Source organism: Ochlerotatus camptorhynchus, unplaced genomic scaffold (assembly GCF_037179485.1).
Source record: "Ochlerotatus camptorhynchus isolate MF236.1 unplaced genomic scaffold, CSIRO-AGI_Acam_v1.1 ptg000432l, whole genome shotgun sequence".
NCBI lineage: Eukaryota > Metazoa > Arthropoda > Insecta > Diptera > Culicidae > Ochlerotatus > Ochlerotatus camptorhynchus.
The window spans coordinates 399,773-426,037 of NW_027040918.1; the positions used below are offsets into that span (position 1 = coordinate 399,773).

Genomic DNA, 26,265 nt, shown 5'->3' on the forward strand with positions numbered 1-26,265 from the left:
CTAGGTTCGGTTGACAATTTGTAGCAATGAAAACTTACGAAAGTAGCTCTTCAGCGATAGGTAGTTCTCCCACCAGTGGCACGATACCAGGAACAGCGCCACCGGTATAAACCACAATTCGAACGTGTTATTCAACATGGGCCACACTACGAATCCCGTCACCTGTGCACTGATTGCCAGCACGTCGATTGTGTACTTGAATGGAAGCTTGGACTCCGACGATGAGCGAGACAGCAGTCCAAGAACTCCCGGAACCAAGCAGATGCAGTTGGTCAGCATCACCGCTTTGACGGCGTCCAAATTTGGAAAGATGAGGAATGCCAACATGGCCAATCCTGTCACATGGAAACCCTCCATAATGCTAACGGCCATTAGTTGGCCCCACGTGGGTCGTGAAATGTTTTTGAAGAAACATATACGGGAAGCTCGAATCAATGTTCCAACTTCCGGAATGGTAAACGAAATGATGATGGCCCACATCCATCCGATGCGTTGCTCCGTTGGAATGAAGGCCTCAAACTGTTTGTCTGGTTCTGTGCATAAATATTTCCAATTACTATCCATCGCTCACAATCACCGACCATACCATACGTACGTCTCACGTCACAGAATCGATTTTTCGTACCCTCCCGGACGTTGGACGTCATCAGCAGGAAGGACATCTTGGAGAAGCAGCTGGCCGCCAGCGTAACCAGGAAGACGAAGATGTACGTAAACACTTTGAGGCACTTGATGAACACAATCAGATAGTCCTGACTGGCAGCCGAGCCAGACGTTTGCTGGACCGGCGGATCCTGAAACGAGTCCCACAGCTTGTTGTCCTGCTGAACCCTGCAAGAGGAAAGAGAGGTCAAGTCGGAGGGCATTAATCAAAATATCAAACACAATTTAATTACAGTTTATGGGGCACAATAAATTAAATCGACGTCGGGGCAGAGGGTGGATAAATAGAAGGCAATGCAGTAGCGATGCAGCAGCAGTTAGCAGGGCTAATAATAAACGGGCTTGTCGAAAAGGTCACCTGATAAATATGGGAAATTATAATCCCTTGCACCGACGACGTGTGCATACAAGTGGCATGCGGTTGTGCCAGCAAACTCCTCGGATGCTTTATGCTCGCTCGGTGTAGACTTCTTGGGCTTGACAAATCGTCAAGATTCGAAGCCATGATGTATGGATGGCTGAGCTGACCTGAGCTGGGATTGAAACAACAATTAGTTGAGCTTCCAGTACTGGCGGGTGCTTGGCTGGTTGGGAGGACAAGAGGGGGGATACGTCTCATCTTCAGGCCAGCCCTTTCACTGGTAGCCACAGAATTTATGAGCCGATTGATTTATCACTGCCGGACGTCAGGATATTGCTCGTTGTGTGGTGGATACCTTAGGAATGAATGGCGGTGGGTTGATGACGAAATGAAATGAAACAATTCTTTTCCGGTTGTGAATAATTAAACTTATGTTCGTGACAGATGCTTGGTTCTTGGCGTGTCAGAATATCAAATTAACTCGGTAAAGTGTGACTTCTACGAATATTTTATGTGAGATAGGGGGATTTTTTAACGTTGGACTACGTCTGTGATTTATACATGGGGGTACACTTTGTGAAAATCAAAAATGGAACATGTAACGAAATAATGAAAGATTTTGAACCTTAATAACTCAGCTGTTCCTGGACCAATTTTAATAATTTTATCACCAATCGATCAGAAATATTTCAATGCATCACTAGCAATGATTCCAACTGTTGATTATCTACAAAAAAGTTATTGAAAAAAGGTAAATGTCAAGAATTGTCCAAAAGTGTCATAATAACTAACAGTAGGGAGTAGGTAACTTCGAGTAGGGATGATGCAATTGCGTAACATTTTGCACACTCATCGTCACACAGAATGCTCTCCATAGTTGCAATCTTGTAACCAAACTTGGAAGCAGGGGTGCAAGCGATTATGATCGATTCTTTTCATCGACTTTCTGTTTCGTTAATAACTCGACGGCAAACACATTCATTGATACGTTTAATGTTCTGGCTGATAGAAAAGCATAGCAGAAATAGTGCGAAATAGGATAGTTAAGCCATGGTCATCAAAAAAAAAGAAAAAGACTTGACTTTCACCCCTCTGCTTCTAAGCCCCTTAGTTCAGTCATCGTCATAGCAATTAAAACTAGCATTGCACCGCTTTTGGTTCTCGGGTTACGCTTGCTGGTTGCAATTCTGCTGTTGGACATTTTCGAAGGACCACTAAAAAACATGAAAGTAAACTAATTTTTAGGGATGCCTAAAAGTCTAATTATTCGATTTACGATTAATCGTAAAGATTTTTCCAGATATTCGATTAACTATTTATCGAGTTTTAAATTATTCGAGTGCGTAACCGACATCCCTTCTTGTATCTACTCGTTTGATTTAGCACAGTAGAGAAAATAAATAAAAGTACCAATTTATCTTAATAGGCATAGCGTCAGGTTAAGCATCTTTCTGCTAAAGGCTAAGATTTACCAACTTGTTGAGAGAAGGAGTTTAACGAGAAAAAAAAAACTAAAAAGGGAGGAGCTTAAGCTGAGTGGCCTTCCAACCTGTTGCAGACACCAGTTCAACCCTTTTCCAGCAGCAGACGGGCCGAAACTCTTGGTAGTGCCCAATCATTGAACCGAAGAATATGGAATTGTCCGGTCCGATTTGCTGATCCAGCTGCCTACACGTCATCATCATTTTAAAAAGGATTTAAGCCTGTACTACCATCGGCCTTTTTTAGGGCCACCAAGATTTTCCAAAAGAGTTAAATTTCTGAACATGTCCCAACTAAAATTCATATCAAAAAGTTCTTTTCTGTGAAATCATAGTTATACTAAAGAATATAAACAGAGAGAACCCCGCTCAAATTCCTATTCCTACACAAAACACAAGCTCCTGCTGCATGAGCATAAACATGATTGACCGCCCAGGGTTGCTACTCTGTTATTGCCAGATCAGCTGTAATTACACAGAGAACCAATAGACGATGCTTAGGACTAGCAATCATCCTCAATGTGTAAAAACTGGTGATCTCAAACTAGGCAATACAAGCGCCGGCAGCGCCCGACCACAGGTCAAGAAAGGAATGGGTAGGAATGTGTTGACGTGACACCCGCTTTGATGGAAGCCGAGAACACCTCTGCACTTCCACGAGGAATCACAGGGATGTTGGGTAAGAGGGTTGGGTTTGCAGCAGGGTTCGTTTTGCTAAACGATAAGCTGAATTGATGTCCTAACGATCATATAACGCGAAGGAACTTGGTATTGAACCCACGGTCTTCTGCTCAGTAAGCAGGCAGCTCCTTTTAAATCATCGAGTTGCTGTTATTACCATGTAGTCATGTTGACAAATAAACCGATTGACGAATCTTGAATGTGGATGGGCTTGAGATTAGACTGATGACGTTCTGCTCAGTAAGCAAAAACGGTTGTTTTAAGGCCACCGAGCCCCTCATATCACATCATACCGTTACTCAAGTTGTTATAACTATTCAAACCCGGCACCGACGAGAACGAAAGTTTTACAAAATTCACGATAAACAAGCGATTTTACCATACATTTTTAATATGAAAGGACCCTGGACCGCGTTTTTCTGCTCAGTAAGCAATCAACTGCAACCGTCGATTGAAAGATCCGAAAACTATAAGCTACGAAAGAGTACTTAGGTTTTCATTAGGTTCCACTTTCCCGCGACGTTCAATGTTTCGAGTTGCTTTTTACACATTGTTCAGGCAATTATAGCAAGCTATGACCGACGTGACGATTGTTTAAGCTCTAGTTAAACAAGCTATTCAAATGAAATTACGTTCTGGAATTTCACTTGGTATGTAATGAACAACAGAAATACGCGATTATTCATATAGTGTCAGCGGTTGATTGTTGAATTTAAATATACTAACGGTACTACCTACGGTGACTACGACGGCGAGTACGACAGCGACTATGACGGCGAATTCGACGGCGAATACGACGGTGCCTACGACAAATTGTAACTTACCATTTGTCTAGGATATAACAAAATTGCCCGGCTCCTCCACTAGAGTTTCATGTCTGCTATCTGTCACTGTTTGCAAAAATATCTAATAGTAATTGCCTTTGTTGTACTACTTCCTTCAATGAAAACAAACTTTCTTGCATTGTCATTGGTCATCTAAGAGGAGGGTGCAAGCCGTAGACTCGCTGATTCACGGCAACGTCGGCCACCAAAACTCGCGGCGGATACATTATCAGCACTTTCCTCGGCTAATTTACCAACCGGACCATGTTAAAACTCGCACACGATGACGAGACTCTCAATAGAACTACACGCTGAAAGCGTGACATTTGAACACGGTGAACCGGCCTCGCGGGAAGCAATTAAAATCACAAGCACGCTTACACACCGCTGGTTACAAAAAAAAAACACACCCGTGCAAAGAAACGGATCCAATAAACGTCACTCTCGCGAAAGCAAACCCGTCACCTTCGAACGGCAAAAAAAGAAACTCGGTGAGCAATTTTGTGATACGGGAATTCCACTGAAAATCAACCGGGAATGCACGAATTTTACCACACCCTACTGCGAAACACGTTCAGAAGTACTTTTGGTGCACTTTCAGTATCAATTTTGGTCGAACACATTTATTTTTTTGCAAAAATTGTTGCGAGCGAACCAACATCAACACCGATCGTGCCGAGCTCTTTCGCGCACCTTCTCAAATGCTCTTGAGTTTTTAGAACTTCTAAAAAGTTTCTGCCGTGTCTCTTATATGCAGATGGAACCCCACAAAATACAAGCTCCTGCTGCAGTTAACAAATAACATATATTATATAAAACCACGTAGTCCTACGCCACCATTGCAGACGACGTCGATATGATTTCCTTCGGACGCAGCTAACGAGCTGCTGAAGACAGGCCGAATCAAGGTTGGGTGGTCACTGTGCCCGTTGAAAGCTTTTCCTCGGGTATCTAAGAAAATGGAGAGATGCTACAAATGCATGGGCTTCGGTCATTAGGCGAGAAACTGCAAAGGCCCCGACAGATCTTATCTGTGCAGGAAATGCGGAGAGAAGGAGGACGTTGCAAAAGACTGTACAAAGTATCCGAGATGCATGCTCTGCAAAAAGGAGGACTGAAACGGCCATGTGACGGGAAGTTTCAGGTGTCCAGAGTTCATGAAGGCGATGGTGGGCCAGCAATAATGAAGGTAACCCAAATAAATCTCAATCATTGCAACACAGCACAGCAACTGTTGTGGCAGTCAACAACGGAAATAAAGTGCGACGTTGCAATCATTGCAGAGCCATATCGAGTCCCTCTCGATAATGGTAACTGGGTGACGGATAGAGCAGGAATGGCGGCCATACAAGTCATTGAACAAGTGGTGGCGGGCTCATACGAAAGTTTCGTGATCGCCAAAGTCAATGGAATCTATGTATGTAGTTGCTACGCACCTCCGAGATGGACAATTGAGCAGTTCCACCAGATGCTAGATGGGCTCACCGGAGAGCTCATTGGACGGAGACCAATCGTCATCGCAGGAGATTTCAATGCTTGGGCAGTGGATTGGGGGAGCAGGTGTACCAACGCAAGAGGGTATAGCCTGCTGGAAGCTCTGGTAAAGTTGAACGTCAGTCTGGCCAACTTAGGAACCATCAGCACCTTCCGCAAAGATAGTAGGGAATCCATTATCGACGTAACTTTCTGCAGTACGTCGCTAATGGCAAATATGAACTGGAGAATGTGCGAAGAGTACACTCATAGTGACCATCAGGTGATCCGGTACAGTATCGGCGAACGGACACCGGTGGAAATGCGGAGGACGAAAGTAAGCGAGCGGAAGTGGAAGACGAAGGCATTCAATAAGGATCTCTTCATCGAAGCTCTAAGGGTAGACAGCAGCGTCCCGGGTCTAAGCGCGAACGAGTTGACTGAATCATTAGCAAGGGCATGTGACACAACTATGCAGAGAAAACTGAAAACAACGAACAGGCGACGTCCAGTTTACTGGTGGAACGAGGAAATTGGCACCCTCCGTGCTACTTGTCTTATAGCCAGAAGGCGCTTTCAGAGAGCAAGAACGGAAGCAGACAGAGAGGAGCACAAGGTGGTGTTCCGAAAGGTCAGGGCTGCACTGAAACGAAAGATAAAGTTGAGCAAGTCAAATAGTTTCAAGGAGCTGTGCCGTGACGCCGATGCCAACCTCTGGGGCAACGCATACCGAGTCGCGATGGCGAAGATCATAGGTCCAACGATGCCGGTTGAAATGTGTCCCAACAAGCTGAAAGTCATCGTGGAGGGACTTTTCCCACAGCATGACCCAACGAACTGGCCTCCTACACCATATGGCGAGGTAGATGAAGACAACGTTGAACAAGTCTCCTACGAGGAACTCATAGCAGCAGCGAAAGGGCTGAAAACGAATAAAGCTCCCGTCCCGGATGGAATTCCCAACCTGGCGTTGAAGGCGGCGATCCAGACGTTCCCGGACATGCTAAAGATGGTGCTGCAGAAATGTCTGGATGAGGGTCAGTTCCCTGATAGGTGGAAGGTACAAAAGCGTGTGCTGTTGCTGAAGCCCGGAAAACCGCCGGGGGATCCTGCATCGTATAGGCCAATATGCTTGCTGGATACTGTCGGAAAGCTCTTGGAGAGGATCATCCTGAACAGGCTGACGAAATGCACCGAGAGTGAACACGGATTGTCGGAGAGGCAGTTTGGATTCCGGAAAGGGAGATCGACGGTGGATGCAATTCGGACAGTGATTGACAGAGCCGAGAAAGCTTCCAAACAGAAGCGGAGAGGAAATCAATACTGCGCCGTGATTACGATTGATTTGAAGAATGCATTCAAAATGGAATCTTTGAAATGTTTCAATAAATTGTAGCCAGAAACAGCACTTCTGTAAGAAATGACGTCTGAGACAAAATTATTAAGATAAATAATGTTTTTCGGATTATCAAAAAATAAAATAAAATCAACTAAATATCTCAAAATGTCCTAATCCGATTTCTAACAACATAAAAAAGATGACGAAAAATGTATTGAAATGTTTAAAATCTTGGACACTTAAAATTTGGTAAGTAAAATCATGTAATTTATACTCGGAAATAATGTTTGAGATTTGTGGAGTAGGCTCTGCCATTGAACAAGTTAGACGTGTATTTTCTTCACTGTTTTTTTCCTGCGAAAAAAAAATAGGAAAAAGATTTCGGCATAATTTTAAAATATTAATAAAAAACAACAATCTGATAAAGATTTCAGTAGTGATTCAAGTTTGGGACTTTTAACTCTTCCATATTTCCCGGTATAGCTTCAATAGCAAGAGACCCAGACAACCAGAAGTCGTATAAGATCGAGGGGTGTGACAGGTTTACTCTGAGTTGCTTTTTTGCAGCAAGTAACTGAATGTACCTCAATATTTAATCGACGTTCATCGATTTTTTTTCTCTGCTTACTCCATTTACTCCTTTCAAGAATATGCTTCTCATATTAGACGTCAATTTTGTTTGTGAACAAAGTAAGCCCAAGTGTATCCTGAGGCTTTTGAATTGCTTGAATATTATAGAAGAACCTGTGTCGGTACCTGCTTACAACCAGCAAGAACTTACAGTTTCAGCCAGCTTTCAGCAGTTGTTATTCCTCCTCAGCAGCCAGTCCCAGATGCCACTACAAAATGATCATCGCTGATCAAACAAGCTCTCCAAACAGCTATTCTTCTAAACATCTGGAATTTCACCTATAATGCAACGATCCCATCAGCACGAATGAAAATGGTAATAATTAGCTCCGATACCCTTCTAGTCAGCACCATGCAAGTTATATACAGCGTGAAGATTCCATCACAGTACATCAAACATAGCGTGGTGAGCAATATTCCAATCGTGGCCCCTTTAATAAAATCCACCGCTACAGTTTCCGATTTAGAAAATATCTCCCCGCGGAATGTTCAGCCAGAGCAGCCGCTGTTATATCCGAAGCCGTAGAGGAGGAGGGCGTTGAAGTAACCGCTACCAATGTTTCCGGTGAGTGCAATCCTCGTCCGGACTTCAAACCCATCAACGATCAACCGGACGAAATCAACGTGAAAACCGGTCAGAAAGACGAAGAACAAATCTAGCTGACAGATTATCTTCGTCGACTTTCTCTTTGCATTCGCGGGGCCATGTTGAAACCAAGTACAGGATCGTCATGAGACGTGTTCAAGTTCACAAGATCGCTACCAATCACTCGATATCGTCAGCGCTGTTCATAAAACAGATGGAGACGAACAACAAATTCTACACCTGTGCCGCTATGGACTTAGTCAACGAGAAACCGAAGAACACACGTGTGTAGTGATGTTCTACTTTAAAGGAGACTGCCGTAGTAAAATCACGGTGGTGTATCAGATCCCCCGGAAGGCACAACAGAAGCAAAACAAGAAGGATGGATGTCCACCGTCAGTAGAACGGCACAGTGGTAATTCAGAGCTCGGTTCGCAGTTTCATACAGAGGCAGTTTGCCAAGCCATGGGAACGGGATTGCTTCGACAAGTATTGTAGTACGTGCGGGGTACGTAAATTGCCGGATTTTGAGTATTTGGTCAGGCAGATCGAGTTTTTCCACCATATCAAGCCCGACAAGCATTCGCCTTTGGTAAGTGTAAGGTAGCTTGGCAGGAATAGATTCCGTTCACGTTCACAGTTGATAAGGGTTGAACAAAGGTTATTAAGCAGAGATGATGCAGGATAATAAAATCAATCAATTTAAGTGTCTCCGAGTTTCGCTGAATTATTGAGTTCTGAAAACATGTTTTTTTTTTTATTGTTGTTTTGATTGATAACAGCTTTTCGGCTTCGCATGAAGGTGCACCTTCATATGTTGCTGTGATCAGTCGTGTAAACGGTCACCATAGTCAACACATTTTCTGTAATTATCGACTGTCTTTGCCTCCGACACTTGCAAAACAAGCTATCAAATTACTGTACCAAACTAAAATGTCATATGACAGCCTGTGTCATACGACACTGTCGCCGAAGACCGTCACGAATGTATGTATTTTAGTTTTTCTCATAATAAGAGCTGCTGATGTTGTGCCTGTGTGAATTCTTAAAATAGCAAGCAACGATGTCCTAGTAATAACATTTCTGAACAGGATGAATTAGAACGAAATCACACATGTCATATAATAGTTATTTGAGAAACGTCGGTAGAGCATGAGTGTACGAATACAAACAGACTGTCGCTCACGACAACGAAGCGAGTGTAGTAAAAAACGTCAACAGTTTACATCCCTGGCTGTGATGCAAAAAGTGAGAAAGCAAATGACAGTGATCTTTCTCACTGAACAATGTGAGTTACTCGAGGTGCATCAAAAGCAACTCAGAAATTGCTCATGATTACGAGCTGTCTTGCCCCTAGTATAAGATTGTATGTATTACATCGCATAAAATATGAGTTTAAATCACTATCGCATATCTGTATACGCTATGTATGGTCGATGTGTAAAATTCATAGCATATAATGTTTTTTCACGAACTTATTACGACGAATAAGCCAGACTGGCATAAAAATACGCACGATCTCGTATTTCACACAACGATGAATATGCATGCATTAGCCATATTATCCTTATTACATCGTATTATATATGGTACACATCGTATAAAGTGTTTACTCAAAACATGATTTACGATTTAAATTATGATAACAAAATAAAATGTGCCTTTGTATAAACCAAATCAGTTCATGTTGATTCTAAATCGTATGTAATATGAATTTAACTCGTTAAAGCACACTATCAAAATTATTAAGGATTGAGTGTTTTAATAATAAATACGTGATTATTTGACAACAAGGAGAATAGTCAAGGCTCGAAAGAGCGGAACCTATAGCCGACTGCTTCAGCGATATAGAAAGAAGTGGAAACTTTCTAGCAACAACAACCCAGATCCTAGTGAACAGATAGAACGAGCCATAGAGCATCCTGATGATTTCCCACTGACACACAGGACCATGTGATTCCCAAGACATTACCTACACGGAGAACAAATTCGTTAAGTTAAGATAACAATCCTTAAAGTTACTTTCACATGGAAAAATATTGTTGTTTGAAAGAAACCTATAGTTATTCCAACATTAATTTGACAACATTAATCATATCTACCTAATAGATTCAACTGTTCATCTTATACTCAATTTAGCTATCACTTTGATCAATTATAACAACCGTCAAATGTAATTTATTTATATAATTTGGTTTCAAGTGATCATCATAAATCCACATACTTTTAACTTGTGATGCGTATAGCAGGTGATAAGATAGCTGGCTCTCACGCAGATGAACACGGTTCAAATATAAGCTGAATGTTCTTGTTAACTTTTTTTTATGATGCAGTTGTGTTTTTGAGATCGATAAAGAAGCAAAACAAACTTCCTTAATATTTATTTATTTATTTATTTATTATTAGTCCATCTGACTTTAATGTCTTAATGAAACACTTAAAGCTAAAGCCATACATTAAAATTGCCCGACATTAAGCGATTACGAAATCTGGATATGAAGTGATGCCAAAATCGAATTGGTCGGATACCACGTTGAATTGACGAACCATGGCGACAAGAGAGCTGTTAGCTGCATAATTGGTATTGTGCGCTTCCTCGTGTAGCAAAGCTCTCGGACGGAGTGTACGGACAGGTGCATATACATTAATCTTAGCCAGTAGCTCCGGCTCATCATATTCAGCAAGCAAAACTTTGGCAACGAAGACAGCCTGCGATGCGTTTCTCCGCTCAACAAGAGTATCCAAGCCCAGCAAACGACAGCGATCAGCATACGGTGGTAGATTAAGCGGGTCGCTCCAAGGAAGATAGCGCAATGCGTATCTGACGAATCTACGTTGGACAGCTTCAAATCGTGCAATCCAAACTGCCTGGTAGGGACTCCAGACAACACACGCAAACCCAAGCAATGAGCGCACCAATGAGCAGTAAAGAGCTTTAAAACACATGTTTACGACATCGGTTGGCACATCGCGGACTGCTAGATTGATTTCAGCTTGCGATGGTGAGTCGTTCGAGAAAACGCTCGAGAAGTGCCTTGCAAAAAGCCTGCATTTATCCTCAGTTGTCAATGCTACGTCGTTGCCCAGAAAAACCTTCGACGGGAGACCAGTTTCCTTTCTTTTAGTATTAACGAACGACCAGAATCCCCTAGGATTGCTTCGCAGATTGCGTTCAGTGCGAATTACATACCGCTGGTAGAGAAGCTTGTTGTTGCGGCGATAGTTGTTACTGGCAATTGAAAAATTCCGTTTGGTCAAGAAACACCGCCGATGAATAAGGGCACGAAGTGTTCTAGAACGTGCTCTTTTCAGGTTGCGGAGAGTGTAGCGTTAGTCCATGGCGGTTTTCTAGGAGGTAGGCACTTTGGCACTGAAGCAGAAATACAGTCGCGCAGAAAGCAATTATAGCCATCGACAGCTATGTCGATCTCCAGGTCATTCAACACGTTCCAGTCTATTTCGGACAAGGAACGTTGACAAGTTGAGACGATAGACAATTGAAGTTTCATCAAAGTGAAGTTGAGATCTATTTGCGATAGAAATATCCAAAGCAGGATGGAAGTTGTCAAGAGGAACGATGACATCATTCGCCTCAGTAACGGTACAGTCAAGAAGTGAATTTTCACTAACGAACACCAAGTCTAGGAAATGAGACTGAAAGTTGGGAACTAGATCTATCTGCCTCAATCCATGAAAACCAGTACCGTCCACAAGCAAGCGGCTGGCCGGAGTAGTAACAGATGTTATTGGATCTGGATATTTATGCAAATCCCTGACCTGAGTGCGACCAGATAAGCCCAGGCTGATTGAAATCACCGAGCATAAGAGTCATGTCCGAATAATTAGCCATAGAAGAAGCAAATTCTACAGCATCCATATGAAGTTGCATTATGCTACAGTCGAGACGTCGTTCAGGGGGAATGTACACCGCTCCAATAAAAATGCTCCGTGAAGCGAGGCTTATTTTAACCTAAACAGTCTCAATCGAAGTAAATTGTTCATAGGCGATCTGGCAAGTGGCAAATGCGTTGGAAACAGCTAGGAGAACACCACCTCCGCGAGTATGAACACTGTTGGCAAGATCACGGTCCAATCGGTAGACACTAAAGGAGTCGCCGAACAGTTGCACAGAATTGATCCTCCCATCAAGCCATGTCTCCGTCAAACTCCTCGTCAATATGTTGATAATGAAGAGCAGTTAGTTTAATAAACAATGTAAAATTTTGCTTTCCTAACAATAGTTTTCTTGAATCAACTAAAGCATAGTTTTATTTGGAAGTTTGACGTTTGTTCATCTACTGAAAAATATAGTTGAGCCCACCGAGGAGCCAACTATGGACTATAGTTGTTGCCCTCTATATATAGTCAAATCAACTATAGTTTCGGGTTATCTCTAAAACAATTGAACAATATAGTTATTTTAAGCGGAAAAATAATTACGTCTGCTATAATTTGTTCTCCTTGTATCAACGATGCTGATGATTTACCAAACATTTCCAACGAAGACCAGTCTGTGTCGGAAATCCGTAAAGTTAAACGTCCCAAGTAACATTGCAAATTTAATAGTGGTTTTAAAGCATGTTACTATTCTAAATCATTATCCACAGAACCCTCATAAAACCAAAACTGTTGCTTGGGGTATCTAATATTGCTTCAATTTACAATCATACATTTTCAGTTGGTCGTCAAGATCTTCTTGCTGAACTCCGCAGCTGTTCTATTGAGTTCCACATTACTCATGCTACATTGAAATATCTTGTAGGGATTATCAACTCCAACGTAGGTTTAAATCTGCCGAGTGATGCCCGCACCACCATTATAACTCAAAGAAACTTGAACATAATTGAAATGGGAGAGAACGAACGATATTGGCATCAGGGTATTGAGAATTGCCTACGAAAAGCTTTGAACCTGCTTGATCGACCATCTTTGAAATTTACCATCGACGGTTTGCCAATTCACAAAAGCAGCCTTAAAAACTTCTGACCAATCCTGTGTAATATTCACGAATTTCCTCACATATCTTCTATGGCAATAGGAATATTATATGTAGGGTTACCATATCAAAAACTTGAAAAGGAGGACATTTCATTTGAGGTTTGAAGATAAAGGAGGACAATGTTTCCTTTTCTTAACATTAAAGGTGGACAATGAGTTTTATCAAACGTTTTAATAATATTTACGCTATCACAAAATTCATGATTTTCAGAGGTTCAAATGAGATTGTTCATAACTTGCAGTCGTTATCAATTCAATTCATCTTCAAACTAGCCTTCATAATTTATTTTAAATACAAGCAAAAGATCTAATCTAGCTGTTTTGCATGAAAACCACTGCTTAAAACCATCCCAACTTTTATCATGTACACAAATCCGGATACACGCGATCGCTGATTGAAACCGACATGAAAATCTAAGCCACCTGTTAATGTTATCACTGATTCAGCATAGGACTTTAAGCCAACACCTAAAATCCCATAGAACCAGAACGTCAAAATCGAACACATGTTGGATTGCTGTGTTCCATTTGGTGAATTTTCACTTATATTTTAAAGAAGGGAAATTTTCAAATAACCCTGGTATTTCATCAGACTTATTTCTGACAAACTAGCAACCCAGTTTGACAAACACCTTCTCGAAGAGTATAACATATTTTCGAAATTTCAACATTAGATGAAAATTCCCCAATTGGAACACAGTCTAAGGCTCTAACACCACTATCAGGTAGAGGATATTTTCCCCTATTCGAAGGTACTGTTAGTATGCTTGGGTGAGCTACCAGTTACGTCAAATCGATGATCAAATGCATTGTTTACAAAAGCTGATACGTCCCTTCGGAAACGTAATCGAGATTTGGTGAATTTTTGACACTTCGAAAATAAATTATAATGTTAGAAAATCTCTCTGTTGTTGATCATCTGAATTTCGAGAAATTGTTTGACAAAATTGATCCCTGGTCTGTCAGAAATAAGTCTGGTAGAATAGCAGGTTTATTTAAAAAAAAAATCATCTATCAAATTTAAGTGAAGTTACTGAATGGATGGCGTACGGGATTTATGACGAAGCGAGCAAAGTGGAGTACTGTAGAAAAGGCTGACATATCTAGTTTACTCGTAAGAATTCGTTTTCCTAAAGAAATTCACCGTCGAATGCGTTCATTAGAGCATGTTTCTCTAGGATTTTACTTCTGCTGATATCTCTGCAAAGTATCGGTTTGTAAGCTGAGATTTCAGCAAAAATCGTAAATTTAAACTGAGTCTCCGCAATTTTTAACTGAATCTCAGCATCACAAATTACAGCACTGGATTGCCCTCGATAAAAAAAAAAACAATTGATGAAATTTTCAAGAGAAAATAACTTTATTTTCCTTGATTTGTTTTCCATGCTGAGCATCAATGCTACCGACGCCAGGGAGGCAGCTCCCACACCTGGACCCTACATATCGACCAATCAACTCATGAACCGGGGACCAACGGCTTTACTTCCCTTCCGAAGGAAGGCGTGATCAGAGATGTTATGCATCGGAACATCCCGGGGCGGCGCCGACTGGGATTGAACCCAGGCCTGCTGGGGTGAGAGGCAATCATGCTTACCACTACACCACCGATGCCGCTACTTGCAATACTTCTCATCATTTTTTTAACTTCTCTAAACTGTTTCGGACTTCCTCAAGTTTCAACAATTTTCCTAACGACCATGAATTTTTTCGAAACTTTTTTAAAATTCATGTAATTTCCCTGCTGTGGAATATTTCTGCTTGAAGTTTTATTTCTTGAAGTTTTTTTTTTTTTTAGCTTTATTAGGGGGATCAATATCTTTCGTGGAGTTCTCCACACTTCTTTAAAGTGTGTTCATGAAGCTTGAATTTAATTGAACTGTTCTAAAAATGTTTAAACTTTCGTGAACTTCTGGACTTATGTGAAATCCTCAATAAATTTCTTAACGGCTCATCTTAACATGAAAACAAATTTGAACTTTGACTAACGCCTTACACATAGGGTTTTAAATATATCACGTTTCATAAATCAATAAATCACGTGAAACTACACTATGTAACAATATTGCATTTTCCGTCAGTATTTCAACTGTCACGAGTCAGGTGCTATCCACTGTTAAAAAAATTCAGGTAAGCGTACAAAATCTCGGAAAAGTTTCCTTTTGGTTCACCGTCGCATCCGTTCCGGTAGGCTGCTGCATCACAGGCCCGGCATTGAATGTGCTGCGACGAGAGTGCCATCGAATCCAGGAAAAGCAACAGGACCAGTAACGCGCAAATGTTTGCTGCCTAGGGAAGGGCACTTGGCCGGCAAACAGAAGCACCAGCACCGGCAGCAGTGTTAGACTGATTGTGTAATGTATGCAAATACTTTACGACCTGCCATCGAGTTGCGATGGCAATAATGCAATCTAGGCTCCCAACAAGTATGTCCTGATGTTCTGTAGGAAGATGTGTGCTCCTGGTAGGGCTCACCTGGTAAGGTGTAATTTATTGAATAATCTTGTTTCAGCGGTGCGGTGGAAGTTTTCCAGAGATCGAAGCTGTCCAACCGGTCAACACGGCCGGGCTTTGATCATGCATGAATAATGAAGAGCAAAATCTACAGCTTGAGAGACACCCATCCATTTGGGTACACTTCGGTCGAGCTGTCAATTGTTGTCGAGGTGGGCGTAGGGGAGAAGACATTGATGTGTTCCAACCAGTGCTGCGAAATCTCAACCATAGATGGTGATATTGACAAAATAGCTCTCGTCATTCATTCGAACAAAAATTGATCATGAGCAGTTTTTGCTATTTACTAAGTTTGTAACAACATTAATTGAATTCAGTAAAATAAATACATGTAACCGTCAAAGTAAACATGCATCTTCATGCTTAACTTCCTTTAACAATGATATGATGCAGAATGCATGAAATTACATGTTTTGCTACCAAGTGAATCTTTTTCATTAACGATAAAATGAATGAGTGAGGGTCAATTCTTCCAGTGACGATGTCAAAATAGCTATTCAAGCATCAAAAGTGACACTTTTCAGTAATGAGTGTTGAAAATATTTTTTTCAATATCACTTGAAATATTTCAGTGACAATGACAAAGCGCAGCACTGGTTCCAACGATAGATGGATCCAATTAGTGGTTGATTGAAGGTTTCGTCGACATACACAAGGAGGAATCGATTACAGCGTTAAATTAGTACAGTCCAGTAAGCCTGCGAGGCCATGCTGATTCGAATACAAACTCGACGTATAACATTGAATCTAACAGTTCTTTGATGTGTCTGCCTGATGACAGCGAATCAATGTTCGTCGGTTTGAGGAAAGCTGAATATCTTGTTTTACGTCAAGACAGAGCTGATAACGATGTTAGTCTATATACCTATTGCCGTAGCACTTCAAAGGAGGAAGTCGCTCGTCTTCTACATTGGATTGGTACTACTTGCGGATGAAGATAAGAGCAATACTGCATACTTTGTTACATTTAAGGTTCATCTGAAGAGTGCTTGAATTATAAAAAAAAAATTGTGCGATGAATCACTCCTCTGCAAAAATATCATTAAAATGAATCAAACTCTGCGGAACGATGAACATAATTGAAAGCGAATTTTTTTGCCAAACATGATTGAATTTTCATAAATCTGAATAAATATTTCTGGTGCCTGGTAGCATCAAGGGTGGGCTACTGAGTATCGTGATTCGGGAACATTTGCAAAGCAAACCGATAGCCACCGAAGATGACGACGATGATGGGCCGCGTTGAGGTGGGGTGGAAACGTGAGCGCCATTGGTAGGGGGACAATAAGAATAAGTTAAAGAAACGGCTCACACAGGAGTATATGACCGGAATTGCTGGTCAAAAGTTCGAAATCTGACAAACATATGTCATCTTTTTTTTAAGTAACACAAAGAGTTGCCATCACTTTGAACCCGAATAATGATTAATTTAATCTCACCTAACTGGCATCATTAGAAACTCTTGAGATAAGATAAATTCATGACAGTCCCATGTTCTTAAAAAAAAAAATAATAATGCGAGAACCCTTAATATCTGCCGAGAATTTGAGGAAAGCAAAGAAAACATGAGAGGTATTTTAAATCTTCAGAAAAATTTCGGGACTTTCACAGAGGTTCAGTAAGTCCAAAAAAGTTTATCTTGAACAAAGCTCCGAGAGACCTTGTAGAATGTAAGGGAAGTTATTGTAACATCAAAAAAATGCAAGAGTTTTTTTTTGTGAGCTAATTTGTTTGTACAGGCTCAATCGAATGAACAATACAGTGGCAGATTTCATTTGCGGTCGTCTCGAGGCAAGTGAAGATTTACAATTTTATGGATGGGAAGAGGGAGAAGGAGATTTGAAATATGATTTACGATATAAATATTTCACTATTCCTAACCAATGAACTTATCTCTACTCAACTTGATATCAGCAGCGTAATAAAAAAAAAACACACGCACACACACACACACACACACACACACACACACACACACACACACACACACACACACACACACACACACACACACACACACACACACACACACACACACACACACACACACACACACATTCAGGGCTACAAATGGTGAGTTGACAACCTGGGAAGAGCGTTTTACCTAGCTCTGGTCCCCACAAGTTCCTACCTCACACCTCCCCGTGGTGTAGCCTGGGCATAGTTGTCCTTTCGGCAATGGCAAAGAGGAATTATGGACACGACACGGCACAATGGATTGGATACCACGCTACAGGGCTGACAGTAGTGCTATTCTGCTCCCTTAATAAAGAAGGGTGGAATCTTCTTGAAATGGCGAGTGTGCTTACAGTGCGGCTGCCCCCGTCCCGGTAAAACCTTGGCAGGCCTCCGGATACGTTCAAAACTCGTCACCAATTGGTGGTTTGTGAGTAGTAGGCTCAGATGTAACATTCCTGACCTACGCTGATCTGGCTCTGAACACGGCCCCCATGAAGGACCGTCCCAAGTAACAATTATGGTTTTATGAAGGTTCTGTAGACCATGATTTAGACTTGTAGCATGCTTTAAAACCTCGATAAAACTTGCAATGTTACTGGGGGTGTCAACCCTAGCATGGCCTCCCTGCTTGCACAGATAACCATGGAATCAAGATAGGAGACTACATACAACGAGTGGAGATAGCAGCCCGGAGAGGGGACCCATCAGAGTGGAGAAAATCGGAGAAAAAAACAAAAATGACGAAAATGAAAAAAACCAAAAGAAATATATGAAGGACGACGCCAGATAGTGAAAACGGAGGAGCAAACGTGTTCGCAAGGAGCGGGATATTGCAGAGATCACCAGTGTCGAACCTGGGGGCCACTGCGAGTTCCAGCAGCAGCAGTAAGCCCCCATGTTCACATCGATATCCAGCAGTAGCAAATCTCAAGAACTGCAGCTCGGGAGAACCAAAATGACGGAGGTCAGGAGGAAGATCGATGAACTCTATGTGTTCGTAAAGGATAAAAACAACGTACACAAAGAGATCAAGCAACTTGTGACCGGTATCAAATCCGGCATAACAGTGGCAGATCAGGAATTTCAAGACTGGAGAAAAAGAGCCGAAAATGCCGAAAAGACTCTGCTGGAAGCCAAGGAGAGCATAAGACTGGCTCAAGCACATGAGACGCCGAAGGGACCCACAAATCCACGTCCTGAAAAGAGAGATAGGGACACGCCAGGAGATGAGGAGGAGACCAAAAAACGCAGGGACGACGAGGAAGTCATCAAGGAGATGGGAGAAAATGGTGCGTGGCGTAAAGTCAAGAACCAGAAGGAGAGGAAGAAAATACAGAAGAAAGATGAAGTGAGGAAGAAGGAAGAGGAAGCGAGGAAGAAGGAAGAGAAAAAGAAGGAAAACAGGAAGAACAAGGAGAAGCCTTGGCCTCGTAGGGAGAGAAGCAAGGGTGACGCTCTGGTTGTTGAGGCGAAGGACAAAACGTCCTACGCAGCACTTCTCCGGAAAGTTAGAGAGGATCCGGAGTTGAAACAACTAGGCGATAACGTAGTGAAAACCAGGCGAACCCACAAAGGCGAGATGCTATTTGAGCTGAAAAGGGATCCTAAGGTTAAGAGCGCAGCTTTTAAGGAGCTCGTCGAAAAATCTCTTGGCAGGACGGCGAACGTAAGAGCCTTATCCCAGCAGTTAGTGGTCGAGTGCAGGGATCTGGACGAGATCACAACAGAGGACGAGTTGAAGAGTGCGTTTAAGGTGCAATGCAACCTGCGAGACGTACCGATGGCAATTCGGTTGAGGAAGGCGTATGGTGGCACGCAGACGACGTCGATATGATTTCCTTCGGACGCAGCTAACGAGCTGCTGAAGACAGGCCGAATCAAGGTTGGGTGGTCACTGTGCCCGTTGAAAGCTTTTCCTCGGGTATCTAAGAAAATGGAGAGATGCTACAAATGCATGGGCTTCGGTCATTAGGCGAGAAACTGCAAAGGCCCCGACAGATCTTATCTGTGCAGGAAATGCGGAGAGAAGGAGGACGTTGCAAAAGACTGTACAAAGTATCCGAGATGCATGCTCTGCAAAAAGGAGGACTGAAACGGCCATGTGACGGGAAGTTTCAGGTGTCCAGAGTTCATGAAGGCGATGGTGGGCCAGCAATAATGAAGGTAACCCAAATAAATCTCAATCATTGCAACACAGCACAGCAACTGTTGTGGCAGTCAACAACGGAAATAAAGTGCGACGTTGCAATCATTGCAGAGCCATATCGAGTCCCTCTCGATAATGGTAACTGGGTGACGGATAGAGCAGGAATGGCGGCCATACAAGTCATTGAACAAGTGGTGGCGGGCTCATACGAAAGTTTCGTGATCGCCAAAGTCAATGGAATCTATGTATGTAGTTGCTACGCACCTCCGAGATGGACAATTGAGCAGTTCCACCAGATGCTAGATGGGCTCACCGGAGAGCTCATTGGACGGAGACCAATCGTCATCGCAGGAGATTTCAATGCTTGGGCAGTGGATTGGGGGAGCAGGTGTACCAACGCAAGAGGGTATAGCCTGCTGGAAGCTCTGGTAAAGTTGAACGTCAGTCTGGCCAACTTAGGAACCATCAGCACCTTCCGCAAAGATAGTAGGGAATCCATTATCGACGTAACTTTCTGCAGTACGTCGCTAATGGCAAATATGAACTGGAGAATGTGCGAAGAGTACACTCATAGTGACCATCAGGTGATCCGGTACAGTATCGGCGAACGGACACCGGTGGAAATGCGGAGGACGAAAGTAAGCGAGCGGAAGTGGAAGACGAAGGCATTCAATAAGGATCTCTTCATCGAAGCTCTAAGGGTAGACAGCAGCGTCCCGGGTCTAAGCGCGAACGAGTTGACTGAATCATTAGCAAGGGCATGTGACACAACTATGCAGAGAAAACTGAAAACAACGAACAGGCGACGTCCAGTTTACTGGTGGAACGAGGAAATTGGCACCCTCCGTGCTACTTGTCTTATAGCCAGAAGGCGCTTTCAGAGAGCAAGAACGGAAGCAGACAGAGAGGAGCACAAGGTGGTGTTCCGAAAGGTCAGGGCTGCACTGAAACGAAAGATAAAGTTGAGCAAGTCAAATAGTTTCAAGGAGCTGTGCCGTGACGCCGATGCCAACCTCTGGGGCAACGCATACCGAGTCGCGATGGCGAAGATCATAGGTCCAACGATGCCGGTTGAAATGTGTCCCAACAAGCTGAAAGTCATCGTGGAGGGACTTTTCCCACAGCATGACCCAACGAACTGGCCTCCTACACCATATGGCGAGGTAGATGAAGACAACGTTGAACAAGTCTCCTACGAGGAACTCATAGCAGCAGCGAAAGGGCTGAAAACGAATAAAGCTCCCGTCCCGGATGGAATTCCCAACCTGGCGTTGAAGGCGGCGATCCAGACGTTCCCGGACATGCTAAAGATGGTGCTGCAGAAATGTCTGGATGAGGGTCAGTTCCCTGATAGGTGGAAGGTACAAAAGCGTGTGCTGTTGCTGAAGCCCGGAAAACCGCCGGGGGATCCTGCATCGTATAGGCCAATATGCTTGCTGGATACTGTCGGAAAGCTCTTGGAGAGGATCATCCTGAACAGGCTGACGAAATGCACCGAGAGTGAACACGGATTGTCGGAGAGGCAGTTTGGATTCCGGAAAGGGAGATCGACGGTGGATGCAATTCGGACAGTGATTGACAGAGCCGAGAAAGCTTCCAAACAGAAGCGGAGAGGAAATCAATACTGCGCCGTGATTACGATTGATTTGAAGAATGCATTCAATGGCGCCAGATGGGAGGCCATTGCCAAGGCGCTCCATAGAATGAGGGTTCCAGACTACCTCTGCAGGATTCTAAGTAGTTACTTCCAGAACCGGGTCCTGGTCTACGCGACATACACGGGGCAGAAATCGCTTAGAATCACGGTGGGAGTTCCACAAGGCTCCATTCTAGGTCCCACGCTGTGGAATGGAATGTACAATGGCGTGCTGACGCTCAAGCTGCCCAAAGGAGTTGAGATCGTTGGCTTTGCGGACGATGTCGTCTTTACGGTAACCGGTGAGACGCTGGAAGAAATGGAAATGCTGGCGGCCGAGGCGATAGATACGATTGGTTACTGGATGCAAGGAGCGAAGCTGCAGATAGCCTCACAGTTCGCAAAGTAAATAGTGTTAATTTCTGTTCAGTATGATGCACATAAATGGAGCGTCACATATCATATAAGTTAGCATTACATATCATGTAAAGTTCTGAGACCTTTCATGCAATGTAGCATATATTGTTTACAAAAGCCCATTGTTGTAAACAACATTGCTTACAAGTTGCTCGGTTGCGTGAAATGAAATACAAGTTTACGTGAATGAATGTTTACATCACTATTAAAATTCAGAATTATTATCTGTGTACCACAAAACAGAAGTGATGTTGGTCAGTAACTGCAAAGCCGTGCAACGGGCAGAAATCACCGTTGGAGAGCACACCATTGTTTCGAAGCGTGTGCTGAAGTATCTGGGAGTGATGATCGACGACCGGCTAAACTTTAACAGCCACATCGAATATGCTTGCGAGAAGGCGGCGAAGGTCCTCAACGCAATAGCCAGAATCATGCCGAACAATTCTGGTCCAAGCAGCAGCAAGAGGCGCCTTCTGGCTAGTGTGTCCTGATCGATACTAAGGTACGAAGGTCCAGCCTGGATTGAAGCGCTGAAAACGAAGCAGAACCAAAGGAAATTGAGCAGTACGTTCTGGCTCATGGCCATGCGAGTCGTGAGTGCGTACAGAACCATTTCGATGGAGACAGTATGCGTTATCGCGTTTTCAAATTCTTACCCGTTGCATGTGGTGTCGACTGTTCTCACCTAAGCGTAGTTACGCTCTGTTAAGTTTATTTACCTTTTCGTTCTTCTGCCCTCGATAGGAAATATCCATCTATTTCCAAGCCGATCAATTCAAAACTTACTAAATACACGTCAATCAAGTATTGCACTACTGCTTGATTGAAAGTTTCAGTACATTATCAATGGTGTATATTTGCATCGATAACGTATTGGAGTGGGGCTGATTATGTGTGAAAATAGCTTCGGAATGCTTGCGTTCTTGAAATGGGCTATTGTAGCTGCGGTAGAGCTGTCGCCTTCTAACTCCCGGGTTCAAGCTTCTTGCATTCATAAGAATTGATTGCAGGCAGATTTTATCCATTATGCAACTGCCAGACAGCTGGAGTTGAGCCAAGGGCGAATCTTCATTCTAATCTACGATTCCACATACTATATATTAATAACCTTTTACATATGAGAATTGTGCATATGTTTAGGATCAACAAACATATTCAGGCGCAAAGGAGCAACATGATCGAGCTGATAACGTTTCTTAATTCCCAAATCTGAAGACTGTGTTGAATAATATATTTAGGTAATGGGCAGCAACAACGAACAGATAAACTACTTACAGCTTCTATTTATTAAATGCTTGATATAACGATTGCCTGCAATGCCGGCTGGGCGTAGCCTATGATTACCCTCCCTACTAACAAAAATCCACCCTTCCCGTAACACTTATGAGGGGTCGTAGAGTTCTCTGCATCTCTCTTAAGTAAGTGTCGGACTAACATTCCTCCCCTTTCCCCATCAGATACAAAGATGTGGCCAGGACAGCTCTGGTCTGTTGGAGGGATACACATCCTTTATCTAAGAGGTAGTCATTAATCACAAATTACTATCTAACAGCAACGGATGAAGGTGGGTCTCCTTCTTAACAACAGTTTGGAGCTCGTACATTATACAACAACTACGCACGCCGCCACCATAGAAACGTTTCACTTCCGTGTTGTTTGTTGTTTTTGATCGCGCAATTTTACAGAAAAACAAATTACAATCAAGTATTGATCCAATTTTTCCAAAAAAAATCAACAAATAAGAGCTTTGGCCATCTTTTTGGGTCAAACACTCCAGTGTGCGATTCTTGGAATCTATAATGTGAGGGTACCTTTATTGGAGGGGAGAAAAATTCTTTTTCTTGATTGAATATTCAATTGAGTCAATTTCCATCAAGTATTTTCTTCAGTCTTTCTTTTCCTGCTACCGCTGTGGAGCAGATGATTCAAGGGTGAGTGGAGTTTCAATCCATAGGTTTTTTTGAGAAAAAACTTTCGAACTATACACAAACGATTACGTAAATGATTTCATGATCTATGAAATTTTCAAGCTATGGAGGCTAGTGACGTATTTCGATATATTGTTTTTGATTTTTCATGGGAGATCTTAAATTATATTACAGATTTGCTCAAAAATATCTGCTTAGTTAAGTACTGTAATTGCACGAAACAAATATAGACGACGTAGGAAATCCACACTTTAATTTGACGTGCATTTATTTTGCGTGTACCGACAGATTGATTTTGCAAATCAGTTTTCTTTTAGATTCTTACTTACTTTTTAATCATCGTCGTTTCTTCATCGTCATCGTCCGAAGAGTCGGTAAAGTAATGCAGATTATTCCCGGCGTTCTTCATCTTGATTTCTTTTCACTTATTTCCCAGCTTGAACTTTACACTAATATAAACTATTGCACTTTCTTAACTAGAACAGTGTGACTTTTCTCGTCTGAATACAATCAATCAAAACTATCTTCATGAACCATTTTCTTCCGTTGAATGTGACAGCAAACTGCAAACAACAAGAGATCAGCACCGAACAAGGATCGCACCCTTGAAGCAACCAGCAGAAATGCAAATATTTTCCCAATAAACTTGTACCACTTGGCGTTCGAACAGAATTGAACACGCGAGTGTATGGGCGTCGTGACACGAATGCCGATGCTGAATTCAATTAGCACCGCGCGTTGAGTGCCACACTTGATAGCGACCTGTTTGGGTAAACTACCTGCATTACACTTTCCTCAGCACCGAGAGCCTCTTGACGGTTTCCAAGAACAAGATATGACGAACAATGATGTGTTGATTGACGGGAAAAGGGGGTGGTGGACAGCGCCTGTCATTGCGTCTCACCGTGCATCGAATGCCTTATCAGTTGATGCAATTGTCTCGTTAATGGCCTAGTCAAGTTGATTGCTATCAGTTCGAACCACATCGGACTGTTGCTCTATTCTATTAGTTGAAATGTATGGCCGCAGTGCTTGGAGTGTCAAACAACTATTTGAGCGTGAGCTTGCTGGAACAATTTGGATAATGTATTGCTTATTGAAATTGCCTCGAAATGTTTCCTGAAGTACGAACGAGGTTATAAATGTGAGTTAGAGATCAAACAGTCAAAAGTTGTTCAGTGCAAATGCGGTAAATTAATGAGCTTCAGATAGCCTTGTCGTTAAAGGCACGATATTTTATAATCTGGGTATAAGAAAATCATTGTGTTTGCCTCACCAAAGTGGGCAAAGCTAACCAAAAACTTTGCCTCGATAGGATCATACAATTTTCTAAACAAGAAATCTCAATACATATGAATTGTTCTATTTATTTATTTATTTATTTATTTATTTATTTATTTAATAATTCATCAAAAAAAGTTGTCTTAATGAATCAATTATTCGTTATCTTCAATAAGGCTCAGTCATCTTACTCTATTCACAATATGAGGTGTGGACAAACCAAAATCAAACGTGGACTCGACGGATACAAACATACGAACCATTGCACAAATAGGCTAGTTGTAGCCATAGAGAGTACGATGAAAGCTTGGGGGGGGGGGGGGATTGCTGACGTAACATCCTACCTGAAGCACGGGAATCAAGCAGTGACAGAAGATGAGAGCAATCGACGTCACCGTTGAGTAATTTAGCTTTAAACGTAGCCTGTTGTAGCTTACGTCTTCGATCAAGCATTTCGAGGTCAAGCAGATGGCATCTATTTATTTATTTATTTATTTAATATTTCCCATCTGACTTTGTGTTGTCTTAATGAAATTTGATAATTTGATGGGGAAAAGCCGAAATGGCGTAAAAAACCCACATCTTTTCACAATACACAATACAAAATGCAAAATTAGGAACACAACATTTAACAAACATGATGTCAGCAGCAGTCAGAAGCATAAAATGTGTAATTGGGATGGTCCATCGTTGGAAGCAAACCTCGTCGTCAAGTAAAAAAGATTCAGGTAGCACATTTCTTAAGCTGTGAGAGCATTGGAATGTTTTTCCTTTGGTTTGTTTTTTCCGTCGATCTTGTTTTTCGTGCTGAGCACCAATGCTACCGACGTGCCAGGAAGGCAGCTCCCACACCTGGACTCTACCTATCGACCCATCAACTTATGAACCGGGGACCAACGGCTATACTTCCCATCCGAAGGAAGGCGTGATCAGAGATGTTATGCCTCAGAACATCCCGGCGGCGCCGACTGGGATTGAACCCAGGCCTGCTGGGGTGAGAGGTAATCACGCTTACCACTAGACCACCGGTGCCGTTAGCATTTGAATGTTACTCACCTGTTGCAAAATGTAATTTTGCCCATCATTGCACGTCGAATTATTCCAATTTTCAGTAGATTTCATCCCTCGTGCAGACTTCGTTGAATTCGGTTACGAAACGCAGCCGCAGAAATGTTGAAAACGAAGTATTCGTAGAAGCTGTTAAAACTAGCAGACATGAATCTTATTGGATCATGCAGGCCATAATTTGTTGCGCGCGTCCCAAGATGTAAGAAATTCTTTGTCCGCAATGGTCGTTCAGGAGCATAAATTCTCCTAGCATACTTGGAGAGTCGATACCGCCCAAAAATAC

At 42.5% G+C, this 26,265-nt stretch overlaps 1 protein-coding gene across 1 annotated transcript in view; it reads right to left on the minus strand.

Annotated features, from left to right (window-relative positions):
- Positions 1-24,394, minus strand: part of LOC135711351 (chitin synthase chs-2-like) — an 86,848-nt gene extending 62,454 nt beyond the window's left edge. Inside the window, exons 1-3 of the mRNA XM_065234149.1 lie at positions 23,963-24,394; positions 596-831; positions 39-533 (exon numbers count right to left, since the gene is read on the minus strand). Coding sequence (XP_065090221.1) covers positions 39-533; positions 596-831; positions 23,963-24,042 — 811 coding nt within the window. The 5' untranslated portion in view covers positions 24,043-24,394. The remainder of the gene's footprint in view (positions 1-38; positions 534-595; positions 832-23,962) is intronic.
- Positions 24,395-26,265: the final 1,871 nt, after the last annotated feature.